The 25530-nt window shown below is 40.9% G+C and overlaps 2 protein-coding genes and 1 long non-coding RNA gene across 5 annotated transcripts; 1 reads left to right on the top strand and 2 right to left on the bottom strand.

The window, feature by feature from the left end:
- Positions 1–3801: 3801 nt before the first annotated feature.
- LOC103409226 (disease resistance-like protein DSC1) lies at positions 3802–10244 on the top strand. Of its 3 annotated transcripts, XM_029100847.2 has the most exons (8): positions 3802–4784; positions 4966–5055; positions 5238–5321; positions 5438–5496; positions 5772–6282; positions 6419–7514; positions 7800–8078; positions 8176–10244. In XM_029100847.2, exons 1-8 carry the CDS (start codon positions 4717–4719, stop codon positions 10057–10059), a joined length of 4071 nt encoding a protein of 1356 aa, XP_028956680.1. In that variant the 5' UTR covers positions 3802–4716; the 3' UTR covers positions 10060–10244. The 3 variants fall into 3 exon arrangements, with proteins under 3 accessions (XP_028956680.1, XP_070675973.1, XP_070675974.1); XM_070819872.1 differs by lacking the exon at positions 5238–5321 and having other exon boundaries at positions 4468–4784; XM_070819873.1 differs by lacking the exon at positions 4966–5055 and having other exon boundaries at positions 4575–4784.
- A 10340-nt stretch (positions 10245–20584) lies between these two features.
- Positions 20585–23217, bottom strand: LOC139195401 (uncharacterized WD repeat-containing protein C2A9.03-like). The gene is made up of 2 exons (XM_070820933.1): positions 22882–23217; positions 20585–20971 (listed from the first exon to the last, which is right to left on the bottom strand). Exons 1-2 carry the CDS (start codon positions 23215–23217, stop codon positions 20585–20587), a joined length of 723 nt encoding a protein of 240 aa, XP_070677034.1.
- Positions 23218–25010: 1793 nt separating this feature from the next.
- LOC139194889 (uncharacterized) lies at positions 25011–25295 on the bottom strand. The gene is made up of 2 exons (XR_011579636.1): positions 25157–25295; positions 25011–25061 (listed from the first exon to the last, which is right to left on the bottom strand). It is a non-coding gene; the product is annotated as an uncharacterized lncRNA (long non-coding RNA).
- Between the last annotated feature and the right edge of the window lie 235 nt (positions 25296–25530).

Here is a 25530-nt window from a genome sequence, read left to right as displayed (position 1 = left end):
GCTCCTCGCTCCTCGTATTAACCATGTTTATGTGTCAAAGTAAAATGTTAATTGACTTTTACCATTAGGTTTTCTACCGTATGCCCAATTAAATCGGTTTCACCCTAAAGTTAGACATGATAAACAAGTTGTATTTGTCGTGTTTGTGTTAACCCGTCATTTAGATGTATCACATCACGTCAACTCATTAAGCTAATGAGTGACGAAATTCAAACTCAAACCTGACTCCTTAGGTAACGGGTGACACGACCTAAGCTGTGACATATATTAGAAATTATGTTTTTTTTTTTGGCAAATGGAACTTGAAATCTCAAGAGAAACGAGTAGCGCCAAACAACAATCAACAAGACGTTATATCCAACTATAATTTCTAATCATGCACTATAAAAACTAGGCAAGTTTAACGAAAAACTTCCGGTACTATTTACTTTAACGAAAAATTACATTTTAGTGTAAAAATATGATTTTTCATTAAAATAAACAGTACTGTAAGCTTTTTATTAAAGTTCCCTAAAAACTATTCGTCTTTCTAAAATTCGGGAGTTAATGATGGAGTGGTCGGAATGGGCTTGATGGGGGATATATAAAAATATTAAAAGGTGCATGCATTTAATAGGATGAAACAAGTACCCATGGGTAATACTGAAACATGTCATGCTAACAGGTCATGTAAGATATTATTTAGTCTGCTAAAAACTACGACTAAATCAACTATAGTATTAAAATTTGGAGATTGCCAACAATACTTACATGTATTTCATACAACTATCATCTGATAGTTAGATATAATTCTTGTGAATATATCTATTTAATATAATCATCATTTGATGTTTAAATATAATTCATGTGAATATAGGTATTTTATTTAAACTCATGTAACCTCTTTTTACACCTAATTTAAATTTTAAATGTTAATTGTCTTTTTTATCATATTGCATAATTACTATTAAGTACAAAATAAAATTAATAATAAAACTCAAATTTATAAACTCACACACTATAATTAAACTCTATCATCACTCCGTATTTATCCATACTTTTATTCCGGCTAAAACCTAATAGCTCTTATAGAGAAACACAAGTTTTTTTTTATTGATGGATGGTGATTTTGAACTTTTGAATCCTCCATGACTCGATTTATGAATTATTTATTTATTTGATTTCAATTTTTTAGAGTTTAGAATATGAGTATTTGGGTTTTAATTTTTTTCGTCGATCTCGATCTGCTACGATGCACGAACAAGCTAAATAAGTGTCGTAGTTGCTGCTCGAGTCACGGATTTTTTTGTAAATTGATCAACCCACTGCGCTCTAGTTGCTGCTCACTGTTGCACCGATGATGTTAAAAATCTGTAACATCTATGTAGTCTGGATTTTCCATCTTCGTTTTGGTCGAATAGCTTTGGGCTCTCCGTTCAAAACTTAACAATCATCCACCGTCCAAACCCCTCAAAATAGGTTCTCTAGTAGGAATGATTACTTGACAAAATCATGCAATATATTAATGAGTAATGAAGTTTTATAAATAATTGCTTAGGAGTACCATTTACGAGTTTCAGAATAGGCTCCATACTTGTGTTCAGAGTTCGATGTGAGAGAGGATCAATCACCAATCTTGGATTTATTGTAACGATGTCGATTCCTTTTTATTTTGCAAACTTCCAATAGCAACTTCCTCCGCCAAGGTCTTTGAAATCAATATACCAAAGTTGATGAAGGAAAAGTCTTAGTGAACACAACGAACGTGCATTTAAAGCATAAATTATTTAACTAATATGGTAGTAAGATTGATAGTTGTAATGATTGTGTATATCTTATAATGAAATCAAACTAAATGGGATGAGATTCTATAATTCAATGAATTGATTTGTCACTTGTGCTCGGAAAGACATATTTCAAATCTTGTTCAATCTCAATTGGTGAACAACTATATGCTTAGCTCTTTATGATTTTGTAGTGTGAAATTCACTTATTTTCTTTTGAAAATTATAAAAATGTCCTCAATCGATATTGCTTGAAAATTGTTTGGAAAGAAACTGGTCACTGACTAAATGGAAAACTTTACAACCGTGCAAAGAGCGTAAAGGGATGGCCCCATCACATGTTCCCCTTCGTGTACTTTTATAAGTATTCATCTCTCACTCATTGATATCTGATATTCCTGAAGGAGCCTTTGGAACTTTAGTCAAAAGCCAATTCGAGTAAATTCTGATCTATTCTTCCTCTTTCTCTCTCTTGTTTCATCTGGTCCTCCTTAATTCTGAACTACTCTCTCTCTTGCTTTAGTCAAAACTGCTTGGATATTGTTTGGAAATTCTTGAAAGAAATTGGCGACTTACTAAAGTGTGTCCAAAAATATGTCTTGTTTGTGTCTTCTTACTAATATGTTGACACATCTCCTTTATCTTAACCTAAAACTAACTCTAAAACTAACTCTGTTAACTTTATTTATTTAACATTTAAATTAAAAAAAATCCCAAATAATAAAAAAAAACTGTTGGGTTAACGAGGTGAGCAAACCCAAATCTGGAGCTGGTTAGGCTCCTCTCTCGTTTGGAGCCCGGCACTCGCTCCTCCCTCCAAAACGCCATAATCGGTCGTTATTCATATTCTTCTTCCGCCATTAAAACCCATATTCCGAAACGCCGCCAAGAGCCACGGCGGCGACGCCCCACAAGTATACTTTATCCTGACCCAATTACCCAATTCGCAGAATCTGCAAGTATGTTTGAAAATTCATGCCTTTTTTTTCTTTCTGGAATACAAAATGCATGTTTGATTGTGTAATTAGCTTGAATTGTATGTTGCAGGAGACCCAGAAGTTCAGGGCTGAGCATTCCAGGAGGCTGTTGAAGGAGAAAGAGACTTTTGGGTCTGACCTCCACGGTGTGATAGGCGTCTGTGCAGGGTTTGCTCACCTCGTTAACCCAACAGTTTTTTTTATTATTTGGGATTTTTTAAATTTAAATGTTAAATAAATAAAGTTAACAGAATTAGTTTTAGGCAAGGTATTAAATATATCAGAAATATCGATAGTCAAAAAACACGGAAATATCGATGGAAATATCGGGATATTATCGATATCGATAAAAATAATATGGAAACCACAGAAATTGTAAGAAAAACTTGGAAATTTTTATTGAAACTTTGCAGGATGTTTATTTAGTCAATTATCTATTAGTTTATCACAAAAAATTGGAAGGAAATGCATTGCATGATGGATTTAACTGATTTAAGTTGATTATATAGCGAGCTGGCAAACATTGTGAGTGTAGAAAATATGTAGTAATTAATAAAAGAAGTTTAAACACACCATAATCATTTATATATAATGAATTAGTATAATATTTTACACTTTATACATTGCATGGTAAGATACATGAGTAACTATTACCCTTTTTTTTATTTATTTAAGAATTATATGGTTGTGGGGGTTTTATTTAAAATTTATATTGAAGATGCTATTAAATTATGTAAAATTGTAATCGAAAACAATAATTTATAATTTATATAAGATATATATATATATATATATTCCACTTTATAAACCATCCACCTCATCTTGCTATTTCCCATCACCCATCCACCTTGGGTGGTTTTCATGATTAAAACCATCTCAAAGTCCATGGTTTTCAATTTTTAAACTATCCAAAAACGTCAACATCTGCTACCTCACATTACCCAATTTTTTGAATCCTCAACTTGCACAACCACCGCATATTATTCACACTCTCTCATCTCTGCTCTCACTCACTCTCTCTCTCTTCGCACTCTTTCATCTCCGCCTCCGCCTTCCTCACCAATCCCACTGACGACAACCCCACCTCTGTCGTTGACTCCAGCAACGACCACCACGACCCCTAATTGCCCCCAAACCCCAACCTCAACCTCCACAACAACCACCCATTCTCCTTCTCCCCCCAGAGCCCGCCCCGCCAGCGCCGCGCTCGCCTCCATCTCTATTCCATGTCTGCTTCAACCAAGACCCGCCTGCTTCGCCGTGGGGACAGACCACGGGTTCCGGATCTACAACTGCGATCCGTTCCACAAGCTATTTTGCCGCGACTTCGGCAACGGCGGCGGAATCGCCGTCATTGAGGCGCAGATCTTAGGTCTGAGTATGCAATAGATCTGGGTAGTGCGACGACGCAGCCTCGGCTGCCTTTCCGACGAGATTGTTTCGATAATATCGAATATATTGCGATATTTTGACGAAAACTAATTGGATACCTATTAAAATATCGTTACCACGAAAAATCGATAATATCAGCGATATTTCGCTAATATTATCGGCATTTAAGACCATGATTTTAGGTTAAGTTAAAAGACATGTGTCAATATATTAGCAAAAAAACACAAACGAGACATACTTTTGGGGACAGCAAATCTGGAGCCTGCGCAAAGCGCGTAAAGGGCGGGCCCCATCCCATATGCCCATTTTTATGCTTCTGTAACTGGTCATCTCTTACTCATAGAGCTTTTCCAAAAGAGCTTTTGGAACTCTGTGCATCTAGTCAAAGGCTAAGTCAAGTAAAATCTGAACTAGTCTCCCTCTCCCCCTCTCTTTTCTGTTTTTCATTAGATCCTCCTTAATTCTGAATTACTCTCTCTCTCGCTTTTGTTGTATCCTCCTTAATTTTGAACCAGTCTCTCTTTCTCTCTATTCACAATTAATCTCTCTGCAACTACTACTCCTGGATCTGAAAACTAGAGGTTATGGATATATGTGGTTCTTCTTCTTATTCGTCGTCATCCGCTGCCGCCACTGCTGAAGATACAAAAAAGTAATTGTTTTGGATATATTATTTTGAAGTTGAAATTTTCTTGTTTTGAAGGTGGAGAAAACAAACAAGCCATTGTCAAATGAGATCAAATCTTCTGCACCCAAAATGGGTGTGGCCTCTCTATGGCTCATGTCTTACAATATCTTAACTTTTCTTAATTTTGTTTTCATGAATTTAATAGGCGGCAGACACTCATTAGTCCCACAAAGAGGCGACACTCATTTTGGGTGCAGAAGATTTGGTTTCTTGTCAAATTGGTAACTTGTCAGAGGTTAGTCAGTGTTTAATGTTTATTGATACTGTTTAAGGCTCTTTCTATATTTTTTGTCATTTCTTCGTAATTAATAAGTTCAGTTGTTATGTTATGCTGACATTTAATTTGCTAATTAATTTTTGTTACGTCTGCTGTTAATTTCTCCTTTTGACGTTTGGATTAAACGGTTCTCTTAACAGAGGTTCTGAAAAGCTTCATTGCAATAGATTGAAAGAGAAAGCGCAGATGGAAATAGAAAAGAAGGAAGAGAACATAACAAAGAGGTCTCAAGTTTATTTTTTGCATCCTTTTTGTGCGGTGTTTTTTGGTATGCATAATAATCCGATTTATGTTTATTGACTAATAACTGTACGAAACATAACCAAAACTTCACTTGCAGGAATCGATCAGGTGACGATGATGATACTGATTGTGAGGGGAGCAAAGCAAGGAGACGAGGTTTGCATTTATATCATTTTATGGTTTTCAACTACTGGTAGTTTTACATGCTGAGATGACGTCGTTCATATCAAGATTGCAAATATATGAATATCGTTCTTCAAATTATAGTTTTTTTCAAAGAAAATATGTTTCTACTTTCGTCTCTCACTCACTGAAACTTTGTGCCAATTCTAGGTAAATTCTCCTTAATTCGTGCAACGTCATAATATTATCTCCTTAATTAAACATTAATCTGTCTGCAACTACATGTTTTTGCTGGATCTGAAAACTAGAGGTTATGGATATCGCGTCTTCTTCTTCATCCGCTGCTGCTCCTGTTGATGCTGATGATACAAAAAAGTACGATGTGTTTATTAGTTTCAGAGGTGAGGACACCCGCCGTGGTATTACCAGCCACCTTCACGCTGCCTTACTTGAGAAAAAAATCACAACCTATATTGATGACAAGCTTAAGAGAGGAGATGAAATCGCACCTGCCCTTCTCCAAGCAATCGAGGAATCACAGCTTTCGGTGATCATTTTCTCGAAGGACTATGCTTCTTCCACTTGGTGTTTGGATGAGCTTGTGCATATACTCGAATGCAAGGAAAAACATGGCCAGATGGTTATACCTGTATTCTACGACATCAATCCATCTGATGTACGAAAACAACACGGGAGTTATGCGGGTGCATTTGCTCAACTTGAAAAACGTTTCAAGGACGGTATTGATAAGGTGCACAAGTGGAGCAATGCTTTGAAGAATGCAGCAGATATATCTGGGTTTGTTTCACAAAATTATGGGTAACTAACTAATTCTTTAACTTGTATTAAATTATAAATTTTCTTTAAACTTGTGATGATTTTATTTGTGCTAAGATTTTGTAAGGTATGTATATTTAAGACTAACTATTGCTTTCTTTCATAATCATTATGCCAGGACTGATGCCGACTTAGTTAAGGAAGTTGTAAAGGATATTTGGACCAAATTGTGTCGCGAATCATCCTGTGATTTAAAGGACTATGTTGGAATTGAAGGCCGCATCAAGAAGATCGAATCGCTATTAAGCATTCATTCACCGGACGCTTGCATCACTGTAGGTATTTGGGGCATGGGTGGTATTGGCAAGACCACCCTTGCTGAAGCTGTATTTCACAGACTCTCTTCTAAATTCGAAGCTTCTTGTTTTCTTAAAAATGTTAGGGAGAAATCTGAACAACCAGATGGACTAGATTGCCTGCAAAAGAAACTTCTAAGCGAGATATTCAAGGAAGAAGATCTATCCATAGGATCAACTAGTGTTCGAAAAAGGCTCAGCCGCACAAAGGTCCTCATTGTTCTTGATGATGTGAATACTCCAATGCAAATGGAACGTGTAGTTGGCAATCGTCTTCGGTATGGCACTGGAAGTAGAATCATTATCACAAGTAGAGACAGGGGCACACTTACGGCAACTGTTGAAGCGGATAATATCTACGAGGTTGAGGTATTAAAACCGGATGACGCTCTTCAGCTCTTCTGTTCGCGTGCTTTCAAGAATAACAGTACTTGTATAACAGATTATAAGGAGTTGGCAGAAAAGGCTGTGCATTATGCCAGAGGCGTTCCTTTAGCTCTTACAGTTCTAGGGTCATTGTTCTTCAATTGTCAGAGCAACAAAGAAGACTGGGAAGATGAATTCAACAGACTAAAACGATTTCCCAGTGAAGATATCCAGAAAGTGTTGAGAATAAGTTATGATAGATTGGAAGAGAATGAGAAAGAGATATTTCTGGATATAGCTTGTTGGCATAAAGGGGATCTTGTGGATGAGGTAAAACGAATGTTAGATGTTCGTGGATTTGTTGCGACACCCGGAATTAGACGTCTCATTGATATGTCTCTCATATCAATTGATTCAAATTGGGGAAGGGAAACCATAGAGATGCACGATTTGCTACAAGAAATGGGAAGGACAATTGTACTTAAAGATCCCGGTAAACGGAGTAGGTTGTTCAATGATGAGGATGTCTATTGTGTATTGAGGAGTAACACGGTAAGAGCCAAATGCATTCAATTTTTTTTTCTTTTTTGTTTAGGAAAAAAATTACAACTTTAGATGACAACAAAACAAAGTAAAACTAATTTATAATAAAGAAGTCAGATTGTTAAGAGATGAATTTGATTGAATTTTTATTGTGTTAGGAAGTCTTTGGAATATGAACCAAATATCTTGGATATTTGACTAGGCTAAGACACTTGTACATGTTTACCATCGGAAATACTCTTTTTCCAAATGTGCGTTACATTTTAACATGTTTATATTCACATTTATTCTCAGGAAACTCCAAATGTTGAAGCCATACGGGTTCATTGGTCTTACATTGCAAAGCGACCATTGAAACGTGCAGACTTCAAAGTGATGTGTAACCTAAGATTGCTAATTGTGTATGGTGGCCACAAATTGAACGCTTCCCTAGACCTTCCCGATTCTCTTCGTTATCTTTACTGTGATTGGTATCCATTGGAATCTTTGCCATCAAATTTTTGTCCGGAAAATCTAGTTGAGCTACATTTGCCCTATAGCAATGTTAAGAAGAAGCTTTGGAGAGAAGACCAGGTATATTATATTATATTATAGGCCTATTTTAATTCTTGTATAAAATCAAGTGTAGAAATTATATTAATTCTTTATATTTCTATTTCATTTGTTGCAGATACTTGTCAACTTACAAGTTATTGATCTGCGTCACTCCATAAATCTAATTGAAGTTCCAAATCTCTCTGGGAGTCTAAAAATTGTGCACATAAATCTCAATGGCTGTTTTAGTTTGGTTGAAATTCCTGGGTGTTTTCAACATCTTGACAAGCTTACTCATCTTCATCTTCAAGACTGTACCAGCCTCAAGTATCTTCCAGAGATGCCAGGAAATATTCAACACTTAAATTTACGAGGCGCTGGTATAAAGGAGTTGCCTGAATCAGTTTGGTCTAACAAAAATATTTCTTACTTAAATATAGGTCGTTGCGAAGACCTTGAGAAACTTCCAAGCAACAACTGTGAGCTGAAAGTCTCTAATGTTTTGGGTATTGAGAGCTGCACATCTCTTGGTGAGTTTTCTGAGCTTCCCAGGGATATAACTAAATTATCATTGGTTGATTTCAAGAGACTTGTGAGTCTACCAACCCACATTTGTAAGTTGAAATATCTGGAGGAACTCAATCTATCTGGCTGCTCTAAACTTGAAAACTTCCCAGAGATCTTGGAGCCAATGGAACATTTGGTGTCTCTTTGTTTGAAAGAGACAGCTGTCAAAATGCTTCCTTCGCCTATTGAAAATCTAATTAGGCTTCAAACTTTAGACCTTAGTGGCTGCAAGCACCTTAAGGATGTCCCTGATGGTCTCGTTTGCTCAACCTCATTGCAAGAATTAAATCTGAGTGGAACCAAGGTTAGGAGCATACCTACAAGCATCAAACAAGCTTCTCGGTTGTCTAAACTCTTCTTAGTCGGCTGCGAGCAGCTTCAATCTTTACCAGAGCTCCCAGTGCTATGTAATGTTGAAGCTGAAGGCTGCACGTCGCTGAAGACAGTGTCAAGTACAAGGACAGTACTCACACAAGGTTGGGTTCAACATGATTGCTTTTGCAAACGTTTTATTAATTGCCCAAAATTGGATAATAATGCAAGGAGCAACATAATGGAAGAAGCACAGATTAGAATTATGCGAGAGGCAACTAGTGCTCCATCAAAGGACACTCCTTGGCCTGAGATTCAGGTTGTATGTCAGGGAAAAGAAATTCCAAATTGGTTCAGCTATCAAAGTGAGGGATCTTCAGTAAACATCAAGCTTCGTCCAGATTGGTTTCAAACAGGTTTATTTGGTTTCGCTCTGTCTGCTGTTGTTTCTGGGGTTCCAGAGCCGCAACGTTCCTTGATTGTAAGAGCTAATTTCATTGTCAAATTCATGTGTGAAAGCCATGAACTGTTCACTTCTGTATTCTCTATCCCACAAGACAGCCGCCAGAATGACTACGGTTACGACCAATATCACGTGCTTGTGTGGAATGAGGCCTTTAGTAGTGAAAGGGTAGCAGAAAAATGCTCCCCTAATGTTTACAAACTTGTCAATGAGGTCTCTGTTGACTTCTACCCTGTTGACTCCTACCAGCGGGCTTTTTTCGTCCTCAGATCGGGGTCTTCCCGTAGGATAAATAATCCAGCGGGCAGCTTGCCGCCACCACCACCGCCTTCCCTTGGGATAAATATTCCAGCGGGCAGCTTGCCACGACGGGCTATGTTTGGGAAAAATAATCCAGCGGGCAGCTTGCCACGACGGGCTATGTTTGGGAAAAATAATCCAGCGGGCAGCTTGCCACCTTCCAAATCCATGAAGGTGGAAAGCTGTGGTATACGCCCATTGTATGCCGAAGATGTTGAGAAATTCAAATTTGATCATGTCTTCATGTCGACGGAACCAAAAGTAGAAGAAGAAACAAGACAAGATGACAATTCCAAAGGTGGTCGATCAAGAGATGAGCCTGAAGCATGTGGATCAAGTGAAGAGTCTGAAGGGTTCGAAGTCATTGGAACTGAATAAGATTCGGACTTTTTAATCCAACAATCCTAAGCATCTTTATCCAATAGAATTAGGAAATACTTTAGGGGAAATTTGTACTGTGAGAGCTCACTTGTCTGTTCAAGAAATAAGACAACAAATAGGCAAGACTTGTTATTTTAGTAATTTTTATACTTTATACGTTATAAAACGCAAGTTATTGACAAGTGTGTAATATCCTATTTGTTATCTTTAAAACTTGATTTACAAGTCCAGCGACATCTTGAAAGACCTGTAAACATGTAGAGTTTATCGGGTTTGGGTTAGATTCAATCTGACCCGTTAAGCTAACAGATCATCCGAACTTAACCTGTTAATCTAATAGGTCATCCGTTTCATTCGTTAAGACCCGTTAACTTTTTTATTTATTTATTTTTTAATATTTTTGCATTCCAATGCAACTGTACTCTTAAGTGACCTTCACGCTACTGGAAGCTGTAGCATTTCTAACCGCGCGCCTTTGGCAGGCATCCTTTGATGAATTTTTGGGTCTGCTCACCAAGTATTGCCTATGAAACTATAGTATAATCAATATTTATATAGTCATCAAAGCACAGAAGTTATTGGTTCAGAGGCCACCAGGGCGCTACATCATGAAATGCCTGTGGAGCTTCTGCGTGCTAGTCTTCCTCACACAGATGAGCATCAACGGAAGCTTTTGTCAGATTTTGCTCATCGATCAATGCCCATTTCTGGTCTTAATGCCCATGGCGGGAGCGGAGGTCGAATGAACTTTGAAGTAGTGAGGGGATAATGGAGGACCTACAAGTTTTCTGAAGAAAAAAACATAATCTATCATTGGCCGGCGATTCTTTGAGCGGAGGTCAGATTCTTTAACAAAGTTTTCTGAAAAAAAAAAACATTATCTATCTTTGGCCGGCGATTCTTCCATCAATATGTATGCCAAATTTGGTCACTTGGATTACGCCCACCAACCGTTTGATGGAATGCGCAGGAGAAACCTTGTCTCTTGGACTGCTCTCATTTCCGGGTACGCCCTATGCGGGCAACCCCAAAAGTGAAATTACTCGAACCTTCTCAACTAACGGATCTAATGGATTGATCCAAAGTGATTCATTATTTAATGGGTTGTGACCCGGCTCGTTAAGCATCCATCCAAATACTAATATTAACGGGCCGGGTTAACGGATCGGGTCCAAAAATGCCAGGTCTACTTGAAATTCGCCTTTATATTATAAACTTGGACTAGTTCATACGCCAGGCCAGGACAAAGTAAAAATCTCATGACCAAGCACGATAGTTTGAACATTCGACACAACAAAAATACACGATAGTTCGATGGCTGAACTGCAACAACAACAACAACAACAAAGCCTTTTCCCACTAAGTGAGGTCGGCTATATGAATCCTAGAACGCCATTGCGCTCGGTTTTGTGTCATGTCCTCCGTTAGATCCAAGTACTCTAAGCCTTAGAGTCTCTTCCAAAGTTTTCCTAGGTCTTCCTCTACCCCTTCGGCCCTGAACCTCTGTCCCGTAGTCACATCTTCGAACCGGAGCGTCAGTCGGCCTTCTTTGCACATGTCCAAATCACCGAAACCGATTTTCTCTCATCTTTCCTTCAATTTCGGCTACTCCTACTTTACCTCGGATATCCTCATTCTCAATCTTATCCTTTCTCGTGTGCCCACACATCCCACGAAGCATCCTCATCTCCGCTACACCCATTTTGTGTACGTGTTGATGTTTCACCGCCCAACATTCTGTGCCATACAACATCGCTGGCCTTATTGTCGTCCTATAAAATTTTCCCTTGAGCTTCAGTGGCTTACGACAGTCACACAACACGCCGGATGCACTCTTACACTTCATCCATCCAGCTCGTATTCTATAGTTGAGATCTCCATCTAATTCTCCGTTCTCTTGCAAGATAGATCCTAGGTAGCGAAAACGGTCGCTTTTTGTGATCTTCGCTAGATTGCTCCGGTCATTAGTGTGGATAAGTATATAAATGGATAGAGATAGGAAAGCAAACACAAGATGTACGTGGTTCACCCAGATTGGCTACGTCCACGGAATAGAAGAGTTCTCATTAATTGTGAAGGGTTTACACAAGTACATAGGTTTAAGCTCTCCTTTAGTGAGTACAAGTGAATGATTTAGTACAAATGACATTAGAGTACAAATGACATTAGGAAATATTGTGGGAGAATGATCTCGTAATCACGAAACTTCTAAGTATCGGAGTGTGGTATCATCTTGACTTGCCTTATCTGTCTCATAGGTAGATGTGGCAGCTTCTCTGGAAGTACTCTTCCTCCATCCAGGGGTGGTATCTTTAACTGGTGGAGATGCACAAGGTAATGTATCAATTTCACTTGAAGCTTACTTGTAGTTTCAGGCTTGGTCAAGCGCGATACAAACCATGTAGTAGGAGTCCCCCAAGTCGCCGAGCTAGGGGATCTGCTGAAAGAGGTGACAGACAAGGTAAGCAATCAGAGCTCCGACTGATTGTTCACCTTCTCCCCATCTTGCAGCAGCATGAAGGATAAAGAGAAGAAAAATGAGAAGAGATGATATGGGATACTTTTGCTTTTGAAGAAGTAACTTTCCACAGGCTTATTCTTGAACTGAGCTGGAGGGTTTTCTGGTTTCCTCCAGAGTATAAGGCCGACTGAAGAATTTGAGGGTCAAAACAAGTCCATCAAATCTAGAGTACGTTCGACCCTGCTGATATGGGATACTTTTGCTTTTGACAGAGTAATGGATGTATAGGCACGTGTGCTGTTATGCTTGTCTCCACATGCTTCCTTGTATCCTTCGCACTTGCCCTATCTGTTCCTCAAGCAGATGCGGTATCTTCCCTGGAAACATAAGATGTTGAAGATGAGTACTCGAGAGCAATGCCAGGTAAGTAATCAGGTAAGGGGTTCCAGGCAGTCAGTTCCTGGTTGGGAGCTTGATTTCAAGTGCTGACTGATTGCTCTCTTTCTCCTTGTCTTGCAGGTAAAAACAAGGCCAAAGGAAAAGACAGGGAAAAAGCATGATATGGGATACTCTTGCTTTTAACCCTGATGATATGAGATATTCTTGCTCTAGTATAGCTTGTTTGCAGAGGTATTATCGGGGGGAAAGAAAGCTGAATATTTAGAAAGGCTTCGTTGGGAGTGCCCTCTCAGATATGAGGAAGGGTTAAGCATTTTTGCAGGTCTGCCTGTCCGTTGGGGATGGAGGTCGACATATATAGGAGTCTCCCTAACAACAAGTAGTAGTGCTATTCCTTTACCCTGCTTGGTCATAGCACGGTAGTGGGAGCTGCCAGCTTCACATGTTTTAACTCTGTCAGAGCACTTTGAAAAAGTGGTATGTGGTATCTGGCTCTCGAGATTCGGAGAACGATGCTTCTTCGATTTTTGAGAAAGCAATCATGCTGGGGGTCTGGCTCTCGAGATTTGGGGAGCAGTGTCTCTTCGATTTTTTAGAAAGTAATCATGTTAGGAGTCTGGCTCTCGAGATTCGGAGGGCGGTGCCTCTTCAATTTTTTAGTAAGCAATCTTGTTGGGAGTGTTTTCTCGAATGTGAGTAAAGGTTTGGCATGTTTGCTAGTCTACCTTGCCACGAGGCACAGAGGTTGACACACAGGGACTTTCCAATTATCCAGCAGTGGTACTGTTCCTTTACCCTTGTGGGTAATAATATGGTAGCTAGACCTTCAAAATTTATGTGTCTAAACTTTGTTAGTGCTGTTTCTTTGCTATTCTTTTACCTTTCTTGGTCAGAGCGATGTAGTGGGAGCTGCAAGCTTCACGTGCTCAACTTTGGCAGAGACTTTGGCAAAGTTATCTGTGGTACCCATGAGCTATTGTTGCGTGTGGGAAGTGGGTGATTGAACAGTAAGATTCATGTGCTTTCGACTTCACCAGAAGTCTTCGACAGAATGCCCATAATTTCCGCAAAGCTGAGTGTGCGTGTGACAGGTGCTGATAAGGCTAGAAAAGTAGGTGCCTCTTCGATTTCTGAGATCGGCCCTCGTGATCTCTGAGTAGCCCAGCTTTTGAGAAAGCGAGCGCCTCTTCGATTGATTCGGAGAACGATGCCTCTTCGATTTTTGAGAAAGCAATCATGCTGGGGGTCTGGCTCTCGAGATTCGGGGAGCAATGTCTCTTCGATTTTTGAGAAAGTAATCATGTTGGGAGTCTGGCTCTCGAGATTCGGAGGGCGGTGCCTCTTCGATTTTGGAGCAAGCAATCTTGTTGGAAGTGTTTTCTCGAATGTGAGTAATGGTTGGGCATGTTTGCTAGTCTACATTGCCACGAAGCACAGAGGTTGACACACAGGGACTTTCCAATTATCCAGCAATGGTACTGTTCCTTTACCCTCTCTTCGATTTTTGAGAAAGTAGTCATGTTGGGAGTCTGGCTCTCGAGATTCGGAGGACGGTGCCTCTTCGATTTTGGAGCAAGCAATCTTATTGGGAGTGTTTTCTCGAATGTGAGTAAATGTTGGGCATGTTTGCTAGTCTACCTTGCCACGAGGCACAGAGGTTGACACAGGGACTTTCCAATTATCCAGCAGTGGTACTGTTCCTTTACCCTTGTGGGTAATAATATGGTAGCTAGACCTTCAAAATTTATGGGTCTAAACTTTGTTAGTGCTGTTTCTTTGCTATTCTTTTACCCTTCTTGGTCAGAGCGATGTAGTGGGAGCTGCAAGCTTCACGTGCTCAACTTTGGCAGAGAACTTTGGCAAAGTTATCTGTGGTACCCATAAGCTATTGTTGCGTGTGGGAAGTGGGTGATTGAACAGTAAGATTCATGTGTTTTCTACTTCCCCAGAAGTCTTCGACAGAATACCCATAATTTCCGCAAAGCTGAGTGTGCGTGTGACAGGTGCTGACAAGGCTGGAAAAGTAGGTGCCTCTTCGATTTCTGAGATCGGCCCTCGTGGTCTCTGAGGAGCCCAGCTTTTGAGAAAGCGAGCGCCTCTTCGATTTCTGAGATCGGCTTTCATGGTCTTTGAGCAGCCTAACTTTTGAGAAAGCAAACACCTCTTCGATTTATGAGATCACCCTCGTGGTCTCTAAGCAGCCCAGCTTTTGAGAAAGCAAACGCCTCTTCGATTTCTGAGCAGGCGCCTCTTCGATGTCTGAAGCTCCGTCGAGTGCAGCTTTTTATAGAGGCTGGCATTAAGTTCCAAAGTACACTTGAATCTCCACCAGTAGAAGCTCCATTCTTGCACTTCTAAGATCTTGATTTGTCCGACTTCTTCTCTCTTCAACACCTTTGAAAATGTCTGGCCCCTCCGACTGTCGTTTTGACTTGAACCTTGTTGAAGAGGCAGCCCCGCATTCTCCAGACAACATATGGCGCCCATCCTTCGTCTCCCCTACTGGTCCTCTTACCGTTGGGGATTCCGTGATGAAGAATGATATGACCGCTGCGGTGGTGGCCAGGAACCTTCTCACTCCCAAAGATAACAGACTACTTTCCAAACGGTCTGATGAGTTAGCTGTTAAGGATTCGCTGGCTCTCAGTGTTCAGTGTGCAGGTTCTGTGTCTAATATGGCCCAACGCCTATTTGCTCGAACCTGCCAAGTTGAATCATTGGCGGCCGAAGTGATGAGTCTCAAACAGGAGATTAGAGGGCTCAAGCATGAGAATAAACAGTTGCACCGGCTTGCACATGACTATGCTACAAACATGAAGAGGAAGCTTGACCAGATGAAGGAAACTGATGGTCAGGTTTTACTTGATCATCAGAGATTTGTGGGTTTGTTCCAAAGGCATTTATTGCCTTCGTCTTCTGGGGCTGTACCGCGTAATGAAGCTCCAAATGATCAACCTCTGATACCTCCTCCTTCTAGGGTTCTGTCCAGTACTGAGGCTCCGAATGATCCCCCTTCGATGCCTTCTCTTTCTGGGGCTCTACCGACTGCTGAGACTTCTCCTAAGCAACCTTTGTGAAGGCTCCATCTTGTTTGTTTATTTTGACTCATGTATATGTACATATTTGTAGCTTATCGGGGATATCAATAAATAAGTTTTCCTTCATTTCAACGTATTGTGTTAAATACACCAAAGCCTTCTTCGCTAAGTTCTTTGAATTTTCTTTTGTTGAAGCTTGTATGTTGAAGCTTTCTGAGTGGAGCATGTAGGTTGGGGTAGTGTTCCCTTAATTTTCCGAGTGAGGAAAACTTCTCGGTTGGCGACTTGGAAAATCCAAGTCACTGAGTAGGATCGGCTATATGAATCTTAGAACGCCATTGTGCTCGGTCCTGTGTCATGTCCTTCGTTAGATCCAAGTACTCTAAGTCTTTTCTTAGAGTCTCTTCCAAAGTTTTCCTAGGTCTTCCTCTACCCCTTCGGCCCTGAACCTCTGTCCCATAGTCGCATCTTCTAATCGGAGCGTCAGTAGGCCTTCTTTGCACATGTCCAAACCACCGTAACCGATTTTCTCTCATCTTTCCTTCAATTTCGACTACTCCTACTTTACCCCGGATATCCTCATTCCTAATCTTATCCTTTCTCGTGTGCCCACACATCCAACGAAGCATCCTCATCTCCGCTACACCCATTTTGTGTACGTGTTGATGCTTCACCGCCCAACATTCTGTGCCATACAGCATCGCCGGCCTTATTGCCGTCCTATAAAATTTTCCCTTGAGCTTCAGTGGCATACGGCGGTCACACAACACACCAGATGCACTCTTCCACTTCATCCATCCAGCTTGTATTCGATGGTTGAGATCTCCATCTAATTCTCCGTTCTTTTGCAAGATAGATCCTAGGTAACGAAAACGGTCGCTCTTTGGTATTTCTTGATCTCCGATCCTCACCCCTAACTCGTTTTGGCCTCCATTTGCACTGAACTTGCACTCTATATATTCTGTCTTTGATCGGCTTAGGCGAAGACCTTTAGATTCCAACACTTCTCTCCAAAGGTTAAGCTTTGCATTTACCCCTTCCTGAGTTTCATCTATCAACACTATATCGTCTGCGAAAAGCATACACCAAGGAATATCATCTTGAATATGTCCTGTTAACTCATCCATTACCAACGCAAAAAGGTAAGGACTTAAGGATGAGCCTTGATGTAATCCTACAGTTATGGGAAAGCTTTCGGTTTGTCCTTCATGAGTTCTTACGGCAGTCTTTGCTCCTTCATACATATCCTTTATAGCTTGGATATATGCTATTCGTACTCCTTTCTTCTCTAAAATCCTCCAAAGAATGTCTCTTGGGACCCTATCATACGCTTTTTCCAAATCTATAAAGACCATGTGTAAATCATTTTTCCCATCTCTATATCTTTCCATCAATCTTCGTAAGAGATAGATTGCCTCCATGGTTGAGCGCCCTGGCATGAACCCGAATTGGTTGTCCGAAACCCGTGTCTCTTGCCTCAATCTATGCTCAATGACTCTCTCCCAGAGCTTCATTGTATGACTCATTAACTTAATACCCCTATAGTTCATGCAATTTTGTACGTCGCCCTTATTCTTGTAGATAGGCACCAAAGTGCTCGTTCGCCACTCATTTGGCATCTTCTTCGTTTTCAAAATCCTATTGAAAAGGTCAGTGAGTCATGTTATACCTGTCTCTCCCAAAACTTTCCACACTTCGATTGGTATATCGTCTGGGCCTGTTGCTTTTCTATGCTTCATCTTCTTCAAAGCTACAACCACTTCTTCCTTCCGGATTCGACGATAAAAAGAGTTGTTTCTACACTCTTCTGAGTTACTCAACTCCCCTAAAGAAGCACTCCTTTCATGTCCTTCATTGAAAAGATTATGAAAATAACCTCTCCATCTGTCTTTAACCGCGTTCTCTGTAGCAAGAACCTTTCCATCCTCATCCTTGATGCACCTCACTTGGTTTAGGTCCCTTGTCTTCTTTTCCCTTGCTCTAGCTAGTTTATAGATATCCAACTCTCCTTCTTTGGTATCTAGTCGTTTATACATATCGTCGTAAGCCGCTAACTTAGCTTCTCTGACAGCTTTCTTCGCCTCTTGCTTCGCTTTTCTATACCTTTCACCATTTTCATCGGTCCTCTCCTTGTATAAGGCTTTACAACATTCCTTCTTAGTCTTCACCTTTGTTTGTACCTCCTCATTCCACCACCAAGATTCCTTTTGGTGTGGGGCAAAGCCCTTGGACTCTCCTAATACCTCTTTTGCTACTTTTCGGATACAACTAGCCATGGAATCCCACATTTGGCTAGCTTCCCCCTCTCTATCCCACACACATTGGGTGATTACCTTCTCTTTGAAAATGACTTGTTTTTCTTCTTTTAGATTCCACCATCTAGTCCTTGGGCACTTCCAAGTCTTGTTCTTTTGTCTCACTCTTTTGATATGTACATCCATCACCAACAAGCGATGTTGATTAGCCACGCTCTCTCCTGGTATAACTTTGCAATCCTTACAAGTTATACGATCCCTTTTCCTCATTAGAAGAAAATCTATTTGTGTTTTTGACGACCCACTCTTGTAGGTGATCACATGTTCTTCTCTCTTCTTAAAGAAGGTGTTGGCTAAGAAGAGATCATATGCCATTGCAAAATCCAAGATAGCTTCCCTATCCTCGTTTCTCTCCCCAAAACCATGGCCACCATGAAAACCTCCATAGTTGCCTGTCTCCCTGCCCATGTGTCCATTTAAATCTCCTCCTATAAATAACTTCTCCGTCTGAGCAATTCCTTGCACCAAGTCTCCAAGGTCTTCCCAAAATTTCTCATTCGAACTCGTATCCAATCCTACTTGAGGTGCGTACGCACTAATCACATTGATAAGTTCTTGTCCTATTACAATCTTGATTGCCATGATTCTATCTCCTACCCTCTTGACATCTACAACATCTTGTGTCAAGGTCTTGTCCACGATGATGCCAACACCGTTTCTCGTTCTATTTGTGCCCGAATACCAAAGTTTAAACCCTGAGTTTTCTAGATCCTTTGCCTTACTACCAACCCACTTAGTTTCTTGTAGGCACATAATATTTATCCTTCTCCTCACCATAACTTCCACTACTTCCATAGATTTTCCCGTTAAGGTTCCTATATTCCACGTTCCTAAACGCATTTTGCTCTCTTGAACTCTACCCTTCTGTCCTAGCTTCTTCACCCTCCCCCGTCTAATATGATCAAAGTACTTCTTTTGTGTGTCCCGTGTAAAGTTGATAGGAGCATATGCTCCCAAACAACTTTGAGTGAAGTCGTTCGAAAAGAAGTTTCTACGGCCCCCTTGCTCATTTAACACTGCATCCGGGTGCCGATGGAGATACAGCGACCCTTGCTCACTTATCACTGTGCTCGGGCCACACAGCGCACCACTTACGGGTGACGCCCTAGCTTTAGCGCGATTTTGTTCTGGATTCATTTTCATAAGGATTCGACGTGATCATGGAGTGCCGGCTGTCGACTACCTGACGCCCTCCCCCTCCTCCTTTATCCGGGCTTGGGACCGGCAATGTAAAATTACATAGGCGAAGTCGATGGCTGAACTGCAATAAGCAAAAAATATGAATGGCCCGAATGCAGTAAGCGTTCTTGTTTGAAGCAAACAAAAATCAGCGAAACAAATTTTATTAGAGAGGGTAAAAAATTACAGCAAATTGAGGTTGAAAAAATTGAAATAATAACAATAAATTAATAACCAAACACTGGAAAAAAAAGAAAGTGGGAGTAAGAAGAAGGAACAAACACTTGCCTGGAAAACAGAGGGTCGGGATTGCAATCCAGGCAGCTAGCTAATCCACTTGCTGTTATGATTTGCAGAGTCTGGAGATAAGTAAGAGATGAAAGGGAAACACTACTCTCTCTCTCTCTCTCTGCGCGGCTCCGCCGTCTCTCTTTTCTCTGTGCGTGCGTGTGTACTGTGTGTGTGAGAGAGGAAGGAGATAAAGTTCGGCCCATCTGCACGGATGATACTTAGTTGCTGTCTGGGTAGTACTCATTTTACTCACCAAGCTATGTGGTCCAACAGGAATACATCTGTCATTTGAAAGTCTCTATACAACATCTGTGCGTGTTTACCAACAGGGGTTGGAATGAAATGAAAGAGAATCATTCATGACTGAAAGGATTCCAGTGTCTACTATCCATTGGGGAATAAAAATTTATGCAGGGTCCACTCAAAATCAGCAATCCAATTCCTAATATTCTCGGAATCAGACTATCGAACAATAACTAGTATTCGGATTCCGGGACAAAGCCTTCATCCGGAATCACGTTTTTCTACCCAAAACACCCTTATCTTATCCAGAAGAGTTCAAAAATAGTAGGGTATCGATTAATCATTGAGAGAATGGATCATCCGAGGGAGGAAGCTGGATCTGAGAGAAGTTCTGGGTTAAATCTCTTTGCATCGAGAAAGGCAAAGACAACTCCATATTTCACTCACAGTCTTTACACCCTACACAATACACATGTGGTGACATTATGAAGGGTACAACAATACCATCTGGCTCACTATCCACACCAGGGTTTCCACCCTTAGTGGTTTCTTATGAGCGAGATGAAGCAAAACTATCCACACGAGGGTTTCCACCCTTAGTGCCTTCTGTTATACTGTAGCAAGCTGGCGTATGTTCGGTCCCAGATTCCTATATACAGAGACTCATCATCGGGACTCATTGATACACCGGATATCTCCCCAAAGAAATCAATCTCTTGCCGCACTTTGTAGTATGCCTTTGTGCTATATATATGCACAAAATCTGCAGGTTCCGCGACCACCAAGAACTGACCATCTGATGAAAAGCGAATTGACCTAGCAGCACCCAAGCTATTCCTCAGAACGGCAACTGGCAATGAAAGATTTCTTATGTCCCAGACTCGGGAAGTCTTGTCCTGGTTTCCAGTGGCAAATAAGCAGCCATCAGGATGCCATGCTGACGCAAAAGAGTAATCCAGATGACCAACGACCTTAGCAATAGTCTGGAATGACAACAACAACAACAACAAAGCCTTTTCCCACTAAGTGGGGTCGGCTATATGAATCCTAGAACGCCATTGCGCTCGGTTTTGTGTCATGTCCTCCGTTAGATCCAAGTACTCAAGTCTTTTCTTAGGGTCTCTTCCAAAGTTTTCCTAGGTCTTCCTCTACCCCTTCGGCCCTGAACCTCTGTCCCGTAGTCACATTTTCGAACCGGAGCGTCAGTAGGCCTTCTTTGCACATGTCCAAACCACCGGAACCGATTTTCTCTCATATTTCCTTCAATTTTGGCTACTCCTACTTTACCTCGGATATCCGCATTCCCAATCTTATCCTTTCTCGTGTGCCCATACATCCCACGAAGCATCCTCATCTCCGCTACACCCATTTTGTGTACGTGTTGATGCTTCACCGCCCAACATTCTGTGCCATACAACATCGCTGGCTTTATTGCCGTCCTATAAAATTTTCCCTTGAGCTTCAGTGGCCTACGACGGTCACACAACACGCCGGATGCACTCTTACACTTCATCCATCCAGCTTGTATTCTATGGTTGAGATCTCCATCTAATTCTCCGTTCTCTTGCAAGATAGATCATAGGTAGCGAAAACGGTCACTTTTTGTGATCTTCGCTAGATTGCTCCGGTCATTAGTGTGGATAAGTATATAAATGGATAGAGATAGGAAAGCAAACACAAGATGTACGTGGTTCACCCAGATTGGCTACGTCCACGGAATAGAGGAGTTCTCATTAATTGTGAAGGGTTTACACAAGTACATAGGTTCAAGTTCTCATTTAGTGAGTACAAGTGAATGATTTAGTACAAATGACATTAGGAAATATTGTGGGAGAATGATCTCGTAACCACGAAACTTCTAAGTACCGGAGTGTGGTATCGTCTTGACTTTCCTTATCTGTCTCATAGGTAGATGTGACATCTTCTCTGGAAGTACTCTTCCTCCATCCAGGGATGGTATCTGTAACTGGTGGAGATGCACAAGGTAATGTATTAATGTCACTTGAAGCTTATTTGTAGTTTCAGGCTTGGTCAAGCGCGATACAAACCATGTAGTAGGAGTCCCCCAAGTCGCTGAGCTAGGGGATTTGCTGAAAGAAGTGACAGACAAGGTAAGCAATCAGAGCTCCGGCTGATTGTTCACATTCTCCCTATCTTGCAGGCAGCATGAAGGATAAAGAGAAGAAAAATGAGAAGAGATGATATGGGATACTTTGCTCAACCTCATTGCAAGAATTAAATCTGAGTGGAACCAAGGTTAGGAGCATACCTACAAGCATCAAACAAGCTTCTCGGTTGTCTAAACTCTTCTTAGTCGGCTGCGAGCAGCTTCAATCTTTACCAGAGCTCCCAGTGCTATGTAATGTTGAAGCTGAAGGCTGCACGTCGCTGAAGACAGTGTCAAGTACAAGGACAGTACTCACACAAGGTTGGGTTCAACATGATTGCTTTTGCAAACGTTTTATTAATTGCCCAAAATTGGATAATAATGCAAGGAGCAACATAATGGAAGAAGCACAGATTAGAATTATGCGAGAGGCAACTAGTGCTCCATCAAAGGACACTCCTTGGCCTGAGATTCAGGTTGTATGTCAGGGGAAAAGAAATTCCAAATTGGTTCAGCTATCAAAGTGAGGGATCTTCAGTGAACATCAAGCTTCGTCCAGATTGGTTTCAAACAGGTTTATTTGGTTTCGCTCTGTCTGCTGTTGTTTCTGGGGTTCCAAAGCCGCAACGTTCCTTGATTGTAAGAGCTAATTTCGTTGTCAAATTCATGGGTGTAAGCCATGAACTGTTCACTTCTGTATTCTCTATCCCACAAGACAGCCGCCAGATCAATAGCCGCCAGAACGACTACGGTTACGACCAATATGACGTGCTTGCGTGGACTGACGTCCGTGATAGTGCAAGGGTAGCAGAAAAATGCTCCCCCAATGTTTACAAACTTGTCAATGACCAATATCACGTGCTTGTGTGGAATGAGGCCTTTAGTAGTGAAAGGGTAGCAGAAAAATGCTCCCCCAATGTTTACAAACTTGTCAATGAGGTCTCTGTTGACTTCTACCCTGTTGACTCCTACCAGCGGCCTTTTTTCCTCAGATCCAGTTCTTCCCTTAGGTTCCTCAGATCCAGGTCTTCCCGTAGGATAAATAATCCAGCGGGCAGCTTGCCACCACAACGGTCTTCCCATATAAATAATCCAGCGGGCAGCTTGCCAGTAGAAAGTCATTCCTGTGGGATAGAGAATCCAGCGGGCTGCTTGCCACCTTGCAAACCCATGAAGGTGGTTTGGAAGGTGGAAAGCTGTGGTATACAACCATTGTATGCCGAAGATGTTGAGAAATTCAAATTTGATCATGTCTTCATGTCGACGGAACCAAAAGTAGAAGAAGAAACAAGATAAGATGACGATTCCGAAGGTGGTCGATCAAGAGATGAGCCTGAAGCATGTCGATCAAGTGAAGAGTCTGAAGCAAATGATATTCATGAATATGGGTCCTATGGGGAAGCCTGTGGATCAAGTGAAGAGGCTGAAGCAATTGATAGTCATGAATATGGGTCCTATGGGTTCTAAGTCATTGGAACTGAATATGATTCGGACTTTTTAATCCAACAATCCTAAGCATCTTATCCAATAGAATTAGGAAATACTTAAGGGGAAATTTGTACTGTGAGAGCTCACTTGTCTGTTCAAGAAATAAGACAACAAATAGGCAAGACTTGTTATTTTAGTATTGTTTATACTTTATACGTTATAAAGCGCAAGTTATTGACAAGTGTGTAATATCCTATTTGTTATCTTTAAAACTTGATTTACAAGTCCAGCGACATCTTGAAAGACCTGTAAACATGTAGAGTTTATCGGGTTTGGGTCAGATTCAATCTGACCCGTTAAGCTAACAAATCATCCGAACTTAACCTGTTAATCTAATAAGTCATCCGTTTCATCCGTTAAGACCCGTTAACTTTTTTATTTATTTATTTTTTAATATTTTTGCATTCCAATGCAACTGTACTCTTAAGTGACCCTCACGCTGCTGGAAGCTGTAGCATTTCTAACCGCGCGCCTTTGGCAGGCATCCTTTGATGAATTTTTGGGTCTGCTCACCAAGTATTGCCTATGAAACTATATATAGTATAATCAATATTTATATAGTCATCAAAGCGCATAAGTTATTGGTTCAGAGGCCACCAGGGCGCTACATCATGAAATGCCTGTGGAGCTTCTGCGTGCTAGTCTTCCTCACACAGATGAGCATCAACGGAAGCTTTTGTCAGATTTTGCTCATCGATCAATGCCCATTTCTGGTCTTAATGCCCATGGCGGGAGCGGAGGTCGAATGAACTCTGAATCAGTGAGGGGATAATGGAGGACCTACAAGTTTTCTGAAAAAAAACATAATCTATCATTGGCCGGCGATTCTTTGAGCGAAGGTCAGATTCTCTAACAAAGTTTTCTGAAAAAAAAACATTATCTATCTTTGGCTGGCGATTCTTCCATCAATATGTATGCCAAATTTGGTCACTTGGATTACGCCCACCAACTGTTTGATGGAATGCGCAGGAGAAACCTTGTCTCTTGGACCGCTCTCATTTCCGGGTACGCCCTATGCGGGCAACCCCAAAAGTGAAATTACTCAAACCATCTCAACTAACGGATCTAACGGATTAACCCAAAGTGACCCATTATTTAATGGGTTGTTAACAGATTCATCCGTTAACGACCCGGCTCGTTAAGCATCCATCCAAATACTAATATTAACATCCAAATACTAATATTAACGGCCGAGTTAACGGATCGAGTCCAAAAATGCCAGGTCTACTTGAAATTCGCCTTTATATTATAAACTTGGACTAGTTCATACGCCAAGCCAGGACAAAGTAAAAATCTCATGACCAAGCACGATAGTTTGAACATTCGACACAACAAAAATACACGATAGTTCGATGGCTGAACTGCAATAAGCAAAAAATATGAATGGCCCGAATGCAGTAAGCGTTCTTGTTTGAAGCAAACAAAAATCAGGGAAACAAATTTTATTAGAGAGGGTAAAAAATTACAGCAAATTGAGGCTGAAAAAATTGAAATAATAACAATAAATTAATAAATTAATAACCAAACACTGGAAAAAAGAAAGTGGGAGTAAGAAGAAGGAACAAACACTTGCCTGGAAAACAGAGGGTCGGGATTGCAATCCAGGCAGCTAGCTAATCCACTTGCTGTTATGATTTGCAGAGTCTGGAGATAAGTAAGAGATGAAAGGGAAACGCTACTCTCTCTCTCTCTCTCTGCGCGGCTCCGCCGTCTCTCTTTTCTCTGTGCGTGCGTGTGTACTGTGTGTGTGAGAGAGGAAGGAGATAAAGTTCGGCCCATCTGCACGGATGATACTTAGTTGCTGTCTGGGTAGTACTCATTTTACTCACCAAGCTATGTGGTCCAACAGGAATACATCTGTCATTTGAAAGTCTCTATACAACATCTGTGCGTGTTTACCAACAGGGGTTGAAATGAAATGAAAGAGAATCATTCATGACTGAAAGG

Source organism: Malus domestica, chromosome 04 (genome assembly GCF_042453785.1).
Source record: "Malus domestica chromosome 04, GDT2T_hap1".
Classification (NCBI taxonomy): Eukaryota; Viridiplantae; Streptophyta; class Magnoliopsida; order Rosales; family Rosaceae; genus Malus; species Malus domestica.
The sequence above is the reverse complement of the archived record's forward strand: the minus strand, read 5'-3'. Positions and strand labels throughout refer to the sequence as shown.

Excerpts from the sequence above, each read along its gene's own strand:
- LOC103409226 (XM_029100847.2), top strand. The coding sequence starts at position 4,717 with ATGGATATATGTGGTTCTTCTTCTTATTCGTCGTCATCCGCTGCCGCC. Across the intron at positions 5,056-5,237 it reads AAATTGGTAACTTGTCAGAG|AGGTTCTGAAAAGCTTCATT; the intron begins GTTAGTCAGTGT and ends TTCTCTTAACAG. Across the intron at positions 8,079-8,175 it reads AGCTTTGGAGAGAAGACCAG|ATACTTGTCAACTTACAAGT; the intron begins GTATATTATATT and ends CATTTGTTGCAG.
- LOC139195401 (XM_070820933.1), bottom strand. The coding sequence starts at position 23,217 with ATGACTTTCTACTGGCAAGCTGCCCGCTGGATTATTTATATGGGAAGA. Across the intron at positions 20,972-22,881 it reads ACCCTTGCACTATCACGGAC|ACTATTGCTAAGGTCGTTGG; the intron begins GTCAGTCCACGC and ends TTGTCATTCCAG.